The 12,040-nt window shown below is 36.1% G+C and overlaps 1 protein-coding gene across 4 annotated transcripts in view; it reads left to right on the top strand.

The window, feature by feature from the left end:
- The window catches only part of parp6.S (poly(ADP-ribose) polymerase family member 6 S homeolog), a 39,319-nt gene that overhangs the window by 14,886 nt on the left and 12,393 nt on the right, over positions 1–12,040 (top strand). Inside the window, exons 9-19 of one of the 4 annotated variants that reach the window (XM_041588371.1) lie at positions 391–571; positions 1,460–1,531; positions 1,950–2,045; positions 2,493–2,585; positions 2,698–2,823; positions 3,733–3,798; positions 3,869–3,936; positions 6,931–6,979; positions 8,329–8,441; positions 9,013–9,085; positions 10,395–10,464. In XM_041588371.1, coding sequence (XP_041444305.1) covers positions 391–571; positions 1,460–1,531; positions 1,950–2,045; positions 2,493–2,585; positions 2,698–2,823; positions 3,733–3,798; positions 3,869–3,936; positions 6,931–6,979; positions 8,329–8,441; positions 9,013–9,085; positions 10,395–10,464 — 1,007 coding nt within the window. The remainder of the gene's footprint in view (positions 1–390; positions 572–1,459; positions 1,532–1,949; positions 2,046–2,492; positions 2,586–2,697; positions 2,824–3,732; positions 3,799–3,868; positions 3,937–6,930; positions 6,980–8,328; positions 8,442–9,012; positions 9,086–10,394; positions 10,465–12,040) is intronic. The other 3 variants (XM_041588373.1, XM_041588372.1, XM_041588374.1) reach the window with 3 other exon arrangements.

Raw genomic sequence — 12,040 nt, 5'->3', positions numbered from 1 at the left:
CTTGAAATTTACTGCACTACTGTCTGTTTTATCTATCTGTGAGGTTTTTTCTTCAACTCAAAATTGGGATGAGAGCTTCTCTCTATTTGGTTTATGCTAATCAATGGAGTGGGCATAATTACAAGTGATTACAGATGACAGAAATTCCATTTCATAGGCTGTATATCTATTTATGTAAAGACAGGAATGCTTGTAAAACTTGCTTTCTAAAGTAGTGTGTGTTATTATATACTTGTTTCTCAGAACACGAAGTTAGATAAAATAAGTAGGATAAATAAACCCAAATTAGAGTTATTAAAACATGGTGTTTTTTGTCTGTATTTTATTGTGTTTTGCACTCACAGCAAAGTCTGTTTGTTGCCATTTGTAGCTGCGATTCTTGTTTTGTAGATCTCCTAGTTTTCCAGGAGTTCAAGACTCTGTTGTTCGGAGTGGCCTGACTGGGTCAGATCTTAGGAGTGGTCTTACCGGTTCAGATCTCCGTGGTCCTCGTCTTATGAACAGATCAGTATCCTGCACTCTAAGAAACCCCAAGTCTGAGCTATATGGAAGTCACAACCCTACAACCCAGGTAACATAAAACTACAAGAACAAAAGATGTCAATATGTGAGACAGCAAAGCTCATTTTAACAGCAAGGTAAACATATACAAAAACTGGTAGTCCCATGACCAAGGAACATTGCAATAGTAAAAATAGGTGATAGGCATGTTTCATTTTGAGGCTGCAACTCTACAATCTAATTTTCCTGGGACATCAGAAAAACAATATTCTTGGTCTGCCTGTGTGAAAGGAGTGGTTCACCTTTAAGTTAACTGTCAGTATGTTATAGAATGACTAATTCTAATTCTAAGCAACTTGTCAATTGGCCTTCATTATTTATTTTTTATAGTTTTATAATTATTTGTATTTTTTACCCATTCCAGCTTTCAAAAGGGGGTCACTGACCCCATCTAAAAACAAATGCTCTATAAGGCTACAAATTAGTATTGATATTGCTACTTTTATTACTCATCTTTCAATTCCGGTCCTCTCCTATTTGTACCCCAGTCTCTTATTCAAATAAATGCAAGGTTGCGAGCCTAGCAACCAGAATGCTGAAATGGCAAATTGAAGAAGTTGAATAAAAAGCTAAATAATAAAAAATAAAAACCAAATGCAAATTGTCTCAGAATGTCACTCTTTACATCATTCTAAAAGTTAACTCAAATGTGAAAAACCCCTTTAAGCAAGTCACAGCAGTATTCATCCCTGGTTGCAGTGTAAAGTTTGTTGTATGTCTCCATGGGTTCCATAAAGTAGCATCCTCTGTAGCTTACTCTTTCTGACCTAAACAGTAAACATTTGCCCCTCTCTAGTTCTACTGTTGCTGTATTGTTAGATAGAAATACTTGCAGAGTAAACTGGAGACTGGTACATACCGGTACTTGCATGCAGATATATATGTAACATATTTATAGCCTTTGTCCTCCATACAGGTCAGTGGACACTGTAAAACGGTCCCCACTTTGGAGTATGGTTTTCTGGTGCAGGTGAGGTTTTGGGTGTCTTCAGGCTGATTTTCAAGTATTCTTTTCATATTCTTATGGTACTGGATGTTATTCTTAATCCTAATGGTATGCTCTGGAGAACTGTACAGATCTAATGAACTGTACTCAAGCTTAGTTTCCTGCCATGAATGCCAGGAGGTACCTAGCCTGAAGACAGTCTGAAGATATAAATATATAATATATATATATATGTCTCCTATTGTGCAAAAGAGTAATAATAAACAAGCTGCATTCATTCAGATGTTGCAAAAATATTCATCTTCAAATATCTCACTTGGATGTACATGCTGCAATATTTTTTAAATTGTGTTTAACAGGTTGTCACTCTACTCATTGCCTTGTTCACAATCCATTTTATTTTGTCCCCTGTTCCCATTTTCTCGATTTCTTTTTTCTGCAGATAATGAAATATGCAGAGCAGCGTCTCCCCACTCTAAATGAATATTGTGTAGTATGTGATGAGCAGCATGTCTTCCAGAATGCCTCCATGCTGAAGGTAAGTGTATGCAATAATACAAACATAGTTATATACATGAATGAGAATCGGCACTTGTCAGTCACATTCCTCTTTTGTGCAGCATGTGTCAATAATATGCAGTCATAGAATAATAATATTTATGATGAAAATCTACCCACAAGCCAATCAGAGCAATAGAAGTTGATTTAGAATTGTACAGGGCTACCTGCTACTTAATTAGCAATAGAGCTATGTATGAAATAGTGCTAGGGCAGGTGTATGCAGTTTTAAAGGTTTTCACAATAGTAGCCTAAGCACCATTTATATGAAACACAATTCTGAATAAAACTAGAAGTAATTTAGTAATAGTTTGCTTCAGTTCAGTTCCTCCATTGCATTCTCATTCCCCTTTCTCTTTGCTGTTTCTGCTTACCCTCCGTCTTACATTTCATAATGCTCCTATCGCTCTTATCTTTTGCCCCTCAGCCAGCAGTGTGTACCCGGGAGCTCTGTGTCTTCTCATTCTACACACTGGGAGTGATGTCTGGGGCAGCTGAAGAAGTTGCTACAGGAGCAGAGGTATAAAGTTTACTTTGGGACCCTTTCTTTGATATGATTTATATTTCTACCCTCATGCAATAAGATCCATCTTATGCATACCCAAACAAATGGTGTTTTATTCAATCTTTAGGTAGTGGGCTTGTTGGTTGCAATGTGTCGAGCTGCACTTGAATCACCAAGGAAAAGTATTATATTTGAGCCGTATCCATCAGTGGTGGATCCTAATGATCCTAAAACGCTAGCTTTTAACCCTAAGGTAACTATAAACTGTTTCTCCTTATAAAATAAAATGTTGATGCAGAGCTTGAACTTCACTAACACATTGACAGGTTAATGTGTTAGCCTGTCGATCGAACGATTAAATCCTTCGAATCGAAGGATTCGAAGGATTTTAATCCATCGATCGAAGGATTATCCTTCTATCAGAAAATTATTAGCAAGCCTTAGGCGGACCTTCCCTATAGGCTAACATTGGCCTCGGTAGGTTTTAGGTGGTGAACTAGGGGGTCGAAGAAATTTTTAAAGAGACAGTACATCGATTATCGAATTGTCGAATATTCGAACAATTTGTAGTTCGAATCATTCAATTCGAAGTTGAAGGTCGGAGTAGAAGGTCGAAGTAGCCAAAAAAAACATTCAAAATTCGAATTTTTTTCCCTCGATTTTCCTCTTTTCCTTCACTCGGGCTTAGTGAATGGGCCCCTTAAAGTTACAGGTGATAAAAAACTGTTATTATGCAGAATATAACATAAATGCAGGAGAGACATATTAAAATGATATGATTATCTCCAAATGTACCTTTTTGCAATGCAGAGGGCTTCAAAACATTCAAAATTGCTTCTCCTTAGATTTTGAAGGGAATCGTCTGGAGCCTGCTAGCTAAGTGATTTCAATTAAAAACTAATAGACTGTCTTACAGGTGCACCAACAGCATCTAAGTGCCTACCATCAAGGTGTATGGAGAAGAAGTTTTGATTATGTTAGTTGTATGCTTTTTTAAGGAAATACATACTGTAAATGTCACTTGGATTTGCTTAGAAAACACATAGACATTTTCCCATAAATCAGCATGTATTGATATGTATAGGGACTTCTGGCCATCATAATGCCCACCATTTACAGCGACTTTTCCAATTCACTTTGTCTTTTCTTTCTTCCAATACAGAAAAAGAATTATGAGCGCTTACAGAAAGCACTAGACAGTGTTATGTCCATCAGAGAAATGACCCAGGTAAAGAGAGCCTGGAACTAGAAGCTGGAAGGCACTATGAACTTTACTTACAATGTGATTTTGTCTTTAGGGCTCCTATCTGGAAATCAAGAAGCAGATGGATAGACTTGACCCACTGGCCCATCCTTTGCTGCAATGGTATATTCTATTCTACATTACAGTGTACTGCTACTACCAAGGCAATAGTATAATCCAGCTTTGCTTAAGCATGTTGTGTGCTGGGTAGAAAAATTCACAGTCACAATGCCTTTAACTGCCTTCAGTTTCCTGGTTGAAGCTAAAGTACAGGAGAAATACCTTTTCCCTATTATCAGTGATTTATTTCTTGTAGCGGCTAAAGTCTAGATTTATTCATTTGTTTTATTTGTACTGCAATGCTATGATCCCATTTTCATATCATATGAAGCCATAAAACTTGTTGTTTTTTTTTGCTAAGTCATATATAGTAACAGTGTATACATAATATTCTATTAATGTTGATAAAACTATACTCACATTTGGGTATGTATTCCACATTTTATGAGGAAAATGTTTCTTAATAATTTAAAGAGATTAGACATATTAAAGGGATACTGTCATGGGAATGATTTTTTTTTCCACAATTATCAGTTTATAGTCCTGCTCCATCACTAATTCTGCACTGAAATTCATTTCTCAAAAGGGCAAACAGATTTTTTATATATTTAATTTTGAAATCTGACATGGGGCTAGACATATTGTCAGTTTCCCAGCTGCCCCAGTCATGTGACTTGTTCTCAGATAAACTGCTGTACTGCAAGATGGAGTGATGTTAACCCCCCCCCTGCAGTCTAACAACAGAACAATGGGAAGGTAACCAGATAGCAGCTCCCTAACACAAGGTAACAGCTGTCTGTTAGATCTAAGAACAGCACTCAATAGTAAAAATCCAGGTCCTACTGTGACACATTCAGTTACATTGAGTAGGAGAAACAACAGCCTGACAGAAAGCAGTTCCATTCTAAAGTGTTGGCTCTTTCTGAAAGAACATGGCAAAATGACCTGAGATGGCTGCCTACACACCAATATTACAGCTAAAAAATACACTTGCTGGTTTAGGAAAAACATTTTATATTGTAGAGTGAATTATTTGCAGTGTAAACAGTGTAATTTAGAAATAAAAACTGTATCATAAAAATCTTGACAGAATCCCTTTAAGGTAGTTTTCTGGCCCAGACAGGCAAGCTATGGGATCTGCCAAATGCTATGGCAACTATGACAAACTGTAATTTGTCATAGACACTATGGGACAAATTCACTAAGCACTGAAGCGCCTAACGCTAGCGTCAATTCTCTAGCGTTGGTCATTTTCGTTACTTCTCAAATTCACTAACGAACGCTGGCGTAAATTCGCTAGTGTTACTTTGCACCCTTACGCCTGGCGAATTTTTGCAACGGACGTAACTACGCAAATTCACTAACGCGCGCATTGTACTGAACGCTACCTTTTACGCTAGACTTCCTTCGCCACCTCAGACCAGGCGAAGCGCAATAGAGTAGATAGGGATTGCTTCAAAAATTTTCAAATTTTTTCTAAGTCCCAAAAAACGCTGGCGTGTTTTCTATATTATGGGTGATAGGTTGAAAAAGATCGAAAACATTTTTGGGGCTCCCCTCCTTCCCCCCTACATTTCCTAACTCATGGCAGCTTAACTATACAGTGGGCACATGTGTAGGGCAAAAAAAATGTTTTGAAGGTTTCCCAGGCATTTGTAGTGATTGTACGTATTCCTCCATTGAAATTTGATTTTGGCGCCGTATGCAAATTAACCATCGCTAGCGTAACTTTGCTTCGCTTAGCGAATCAACGCTAGCGCAACTTCGCAACCTTACGCTACCCCTGAGCGCAACTTCAGATTTTAGTGAATTTGCGGAGCGCTGGCGAAACTACGCCTGGCGAAGTGTGGCAAAGTGCGGCAAAGTTACACCTGGCGCAACCACGAATCTTAGTGAATTTGCCCCTATATATTGGGCTCTTGGGGGGATGTTTGGGCCTCTGTGTAACTGAAATGCCAAGGCTGGTAGTTTCGTTTTTCACAGGAATACAACATTTATAGACAATTACTCAGAAAAAGTACCTCATGTGGGAGGCCATGGGCTGCAGTTTAACTTTTATATTTTGTATGGTGGTGTAGATATCCTGCTTCAATTTGCATCACCCGACCACAATAGATGACAGCTATAGCTCAGTCCAATGAGTATCCGTACTTCAAGGCCAAAATGTATAAACGGGGTGCTCGGTTAAATTATATATATATATATATATATATATATATATATATATATATATATATATATATATATATATATATATATATATATATATATATATATATATATATATATATATATATATATATATATATATATATATATATATCCACGAACATCAAGGAACCAGCACACCCATGTACAAATAATTCACTTCTTTATTATTATACCATAATCCTAACTGGTCCTAAAAGGATTATGGTATATGTATATATATATATATATATATATATATATATATATATATATATATATATATATATATATAATCCAAAAAATGAAGGAAGCACTCACGGCAGATTTTTCTTAGGACTAAGACTAAGACTAAGGACTAAGAAAAATCTGCCGTGAGTGCTTCCTTCATTTTTTGGATTGTATGCTTTACCTGGCTAGCACCCGGCCCCAGTGACTATTGGTGAAGGTGAGTGCCGGCTTCACATGCTGTTATATATATATATATATATATATATATATATATATATAAAAAATGTGGCTTCATGTCAATGACAAACACCTTAAACTCATTGAAGAAATATTCTGTAATAGAAAATGGTCCACTCTATGAAAGGAAATTGACAGCCCTTCCTGACTATCTTGCTAGCCTGTGTGGCCAGGTAAGAAATTACAAGGTAACACTGAAAGTAAGTGGTCTAGTTTTTTAGTTTGTCCTTGCTGTGCTTCAGTGTGGGATGTTGATATATCACTTTAGTAAAATAACCCTTCAGGCAGGATGTTGTCCTTTGTAGTAACACGACTTACACTAGTTTTCTTCTAATAGCTAATTTCTTGTAGCCAGCATGTAGTAATCATCATTCTAAATCCTTATTTTACTTTTCAATGTAGGATAATTTCCAGTAACAGATCCCACATTGTTAAACTACCCCTCAGTAGGGTAAGTATTTTAATTCTTTTGATTAGTGATAAATAAGACATATTTCATGTTTATAGAAGGATTTTTAGAAAATTCGTACATGTAGCAAAGACAGTTGTGTAATTATATAAATAAGAAAAAATAAGAAAAAAATATTTATTTAGTATACAGTGTCTCTTGGTGATGCCACAGTGATAAACAGAATTATATATTTCACTGATGCATTGCTGTCCATGGGCACAAACATCCTTGCTGAAGACACCTAAACTATGCTCAGTTTCAATGACAGCCAATCAATAGCTTGTGTGGTGTGAATATTGTTGTCACACTTGCCACTGACTAACTCCAAAGCAAAATGTAGAAATATACAGTATCAAGCTACGTAAACAAAATAAATGGTTTAACCAATCTGCTACTGTCTACATCCATATAATACACATACATTCATTCCTCTGAACTTGTGAGAATCTGATATATAAATGTATCATAATAGTACACCCCCAAAATTATAAAATGCGGGCTTGACTATAGATTTTCAGTGAGTGCAATTTAGGCAGCTTTTACATGGAAGTGTAAATACACAAATCTTTTATGTGGAGGAATGCCCCATATTCAGTGAAGAGACTATTGAGTTTGAGAGAAAGTGTTAAGCTGGCCATAGATGTGCAACGAACAATCATTCATTGCAATCTACTGACCTACCACTAACCATTCAGATTAAATAAAGTAGTATAAATAACAAATAATTTTACCAGTAATTAACAGACAGCAATCATACCAAAGTTATATCCAACAAACAGAAGTGACGATCACCCACTGATATCCTCAAATAAGCAATATATATCGTTAGCTGACAGAAATCTTTTAACCTGTCCGATCGACTAAACAACCAATTGCCATGGTATGAAAAATGTTGTGCGATCCTCACACGGTCTGAGAATCTGACTAATCTTCGATTCATACGACTTTATCTTTGTGTCTATGGCCAGCTTTACTCTAACCAGATATAAGTGCTATTTATACGTTTGAAGAAGTACAGTGTATTTCTACAGGATTAATATGCTGCATAAATGTTTCCTTTCTCTCCCTTTTCTCTTTTTCTTCCCTCTGAAAATCCTTTCCCTTTTCGCACCAAATTTTTATATTACCCAATACACACATTTACACAATGTGATTTTCCCTCTTGTATTCATTTTTCTATAACATTTCATTTTTGCTCTGCACTTCTTCTCGTTATACCACCTCCAAATGTCATTTACATTCTTCTTAATATCCACTTACTTATTTTTCATACACCATTTCTCCCCACCTACCGTCTCTTCCCTTTACCTCCCCCTTCTACCCCCTCTCTCTCATACCTCCGCTGGTAGCAGCTGAAGTTCATGCACACGTCCCACCAGTTTTTGCTGCTCAGTAGTCCCCCTGCCAAGGAGGCCCGATTTCGAACTGCCAAGAAACTCTACGGAAGCACATTCGCCTTTCAGTGAGAGAGGGAACAAGTTGGTTGGGTAGTGGGAGGGTAGGACACAGACAATAAGATGGATTTGGTTGGAAAATAATTTAAAGGGTAAATACTTTTGTGAAAGGATAATAACAATAAGAGGCCAGAGAAAGCAAAGTAACTGCAGGATACAGTATGTATGAGAAAGTTACTGGAAAGTGCCAGGAAACTTGGATAGATAGAATCAAAAATGCCATGTACCAGCTATAGAAGCATAGCAGTATTCTAAAGGGAAAGAAGGGTGCTCACTTAAAACTGCACTTGTTGTTGTATATCTAACCTTGCTAATTTATATGGCTAATATGATTAATAGAGCATTTTAGATTTCTGATCTACATAATCACAGCTTAGTTTGAAAGCCATGGGAGATTTACAATTGTAGTTTGAATACAGTTGTCTTGGACACACTTCTTAGATGTGTTTCAGGAAGTGATTGGTGGAAGCAAAGCAATAGTGTATAATGGCATATGATTGAAGAAGTGATGTAAAGAGAGGTTACACTTCATATCATCTCAGACCTTCTACTAAAGAAGATGATTCTTTATCTTTCCAGCGGCTCTCATATTGAGAACTGGCACTCCATCCTTCGGAATGGTTTGGTGAATGCATCCTACACCAAACTGCAGGTAAATTATTTGTCTTAATTCTAAATGATAGTATGTGTTTCTGCATAAAAATGTAGTTGCATAAAGATTAAGCTACATGTGTCTCAGTCTGGGTAACCCGAAATGTATTAGCATCACTTTGCAGAGATCTCTTGTACATCAGACCACATTTACTAAAGAGTGAATCAAAGCTCATCATATTTCTTAAGAGAAATTTCATAAATCTCCATTCATTCCTATGATATGTTTAGGGGCACATTTATCAATGGGTGAAAGTAAGAGTTCACTTTTAAATTTTTATAGAACTTATAGAGAGTGACAGAGAATTCTTCTAGAGCCTAGAACCATAGGGACTTAGTGGGGATCCACATTGAAACACAGTTTCATCTCAAAATAGGCAAAATAGGTAATCTCCCTGAAGATTCTGTGTGGGTAAAGGCAATGTCAGACTGGGATACCAGGGGCCCACCAGAAATCTATAGTCCATGGGCCCACTCTCCAAACGATTTCGCCTCTTCTTCACCTCACTCAACCTGTATTATTCAAGTCTCGTTTCTTTCTATTACATAATTTATTATGCTATCTATTTAGCCTCTCTGTTCCCATACAGAAGTAGGTAATGACCATGATACAGGCCAAATGATTAGAAACAGGACGGCCCACTGACATTTAAGCACACCGGGAGTTATCCTGGTGGGCCAGTCTGACACTGGGTAAAGGTTAAAAATAATTTGCTGTTGGGCCAGACATGTGTAGTTATTTAACTGAAATATAAATCAGTACTGTTACATATAATACATAAGAACCCCCATTTTACATTTTTCAGGGGACCAGAAAAACTGGTGTAAAATCCAGGAAAATGTAAAATTAGGGAAATGTATTATGCATAATATATAGGTGGGACCACAAAACAACAATGTAAAATGAGGGGAACCTTAGAATTCGGGGATGTAAAATTGAGGTTCCACTATATTTATATATGGAATATATGGTTTATACTGGCATATATTTCTCCTGTTATCCATTCTGTCTCTGTGCACTGCTTTACAACTGAGCTTTCAATATATTACTAAACAATAGGACTTATTAGTTGAATGGGCGAAAATGGGATAAATACTGTATCTGAATGATATCTGCCTCAGTCCAGTTGTGTCTGAACAGAAAGTCATGCAACAACCAGCTATCATTGCTTGTGTAGCAAGCTGCGTCTATGAGTAAAGAAAGAATTGTACTATTTAGGAGTAGCCATTAGGTACAGCATAGATTATAAATATTAAATTTGGAGCATTGCAGTTTTAATACCTGCATGAAATTCTCTGCATCGCCTCAGCTGCATGGAGCCGCATATGGAAAGGGTATCTACCTGAGCCCCATCTCCAGTATATCTTTTGGATACTCAGGTTAGTGAATATGCTGTACCTTTCACTTATCTTTCATTTTCAAATTGTAGAGTACGTTTGGATAAATGAAGCACTATATATATATATATATATATATATATATATATATATATATATATATATATATAATTCAGTAAATGGACCCGCACTCATTCTTAAAGGTGAAATAAATGTGCTTTTATTCACAGGTTCATTTCCAACGTTTCGGTCCTCTCTGGGACCTTTTTCAAGGATATATGACATGTGTACAAGTGATTCCTTAAATGCAGTTCAAAATTGGCGCCAAGTGTGACGTCATGACTCAAAAAAAACCTTTACAAGCAGTTAAAAACATTTTTACAGATGTGAATGTAATTTAAATACATACTTTTCACCACTGGGTGTCGCTGTTGTGTCAGCTGAAGTTGTGCTCAAATAAAGTGAAACAAAAGTGTCCAATATATGTATCCATTCCAGTAAAGTCCATGTTATCTGTAAATTTATACAAATGTATCATTCTGTTGCCAAAATGACTTGCAAGAGATCTTTTGCAAGTCATTTTGGCAACAGAATGATACATTTGTATAAATTTACAGATAACATGGACTTTACTGGAATGGATACATATATTGGACACTTTTGTTTCACTTTATTTGAGCACAACTTCAGCTGACACAACAGCGACACCCAGTGGTGAAAAGTATGTATTTAAATTACATTCACATCTGTAAAAATGTTTTTAACTGCTTGTAAAGGTTTTTTTTGAGTCATGACGTCACACTTGGCGCCAATTTTGAACTGCATTTAAGGAATCACTTGTACACATGTCATTTATCCTTGAAAAAGGTCCCAGAGAGGACCGAAACGTTGGAAATGAACCTGTGAATAAAAGCACATTTATTTCACCTTTAAGAATGAGTGCGGGTCCATTTACTGAATTGTAACATGGAATTTTGACCAACGCACCACCATCAACAGAATCTGAACCGGGAGGAGTGCGTTCACTGTACAAACTTTGTATATATATATATATATATATATATATATATATATATATATATATATATACACCCCCACACACATATATACAAATGTACACCCACAAGCTTGCAGACACAGTCATGTTTCAAATGGTTGGTGGCAGTTTATTACATCATTTATGGTGAATGGACTTTAATCTCCTATTAAGCTGTTACTAAAACAAGATTAGGAAAGCTTTTACTGGAAAATTCTGTTTGCCTTTTATATTTAAAATTGACTTTATTATTTAGTAGCACTGTTTGACCACATACATTCTTAAAATAAGTAATCACACTGTAAGGTTTGTTAATCTATTTATTTTTAACAGGAATTCAAATAAATACTACAAAAAGACCAGTGTAGAGAAAGAAGACATAGTCATTTACCAAATATAAGCATTTAAATATACCAGGAAATAAAACTAATCACTACATGAAAGGTTTTACATAAAGCAATCCCACTTTTAGTTAAAAGGAAAGGTGTAAATGCACAGAAACACATATTTAATATTGGTCTCTAACTGGAAAATTGCTTGAAATTTATTCAGAATGTGAATACATTTTCACAAATTACATAA

Source organism: Xenopus laevis, chromosome 3S, assembly GCF_017654675.1.
Source record: "Xenopus laevis strain J_2021 chromosome 3S, Xenopus_laevis_v10.1, whole genome shotgun sequence".
In the NCBI taxonomy this organism is placed as follows: domain Eukaryota; kingdom Metazoa; phylum Chordata; class Amphibia; order Anura; family Pipidae; genus Xenopus; species Xenopus laevis.
This window is presented reverse-complemented; position numbering and strand designations above follow the sequence as displayed.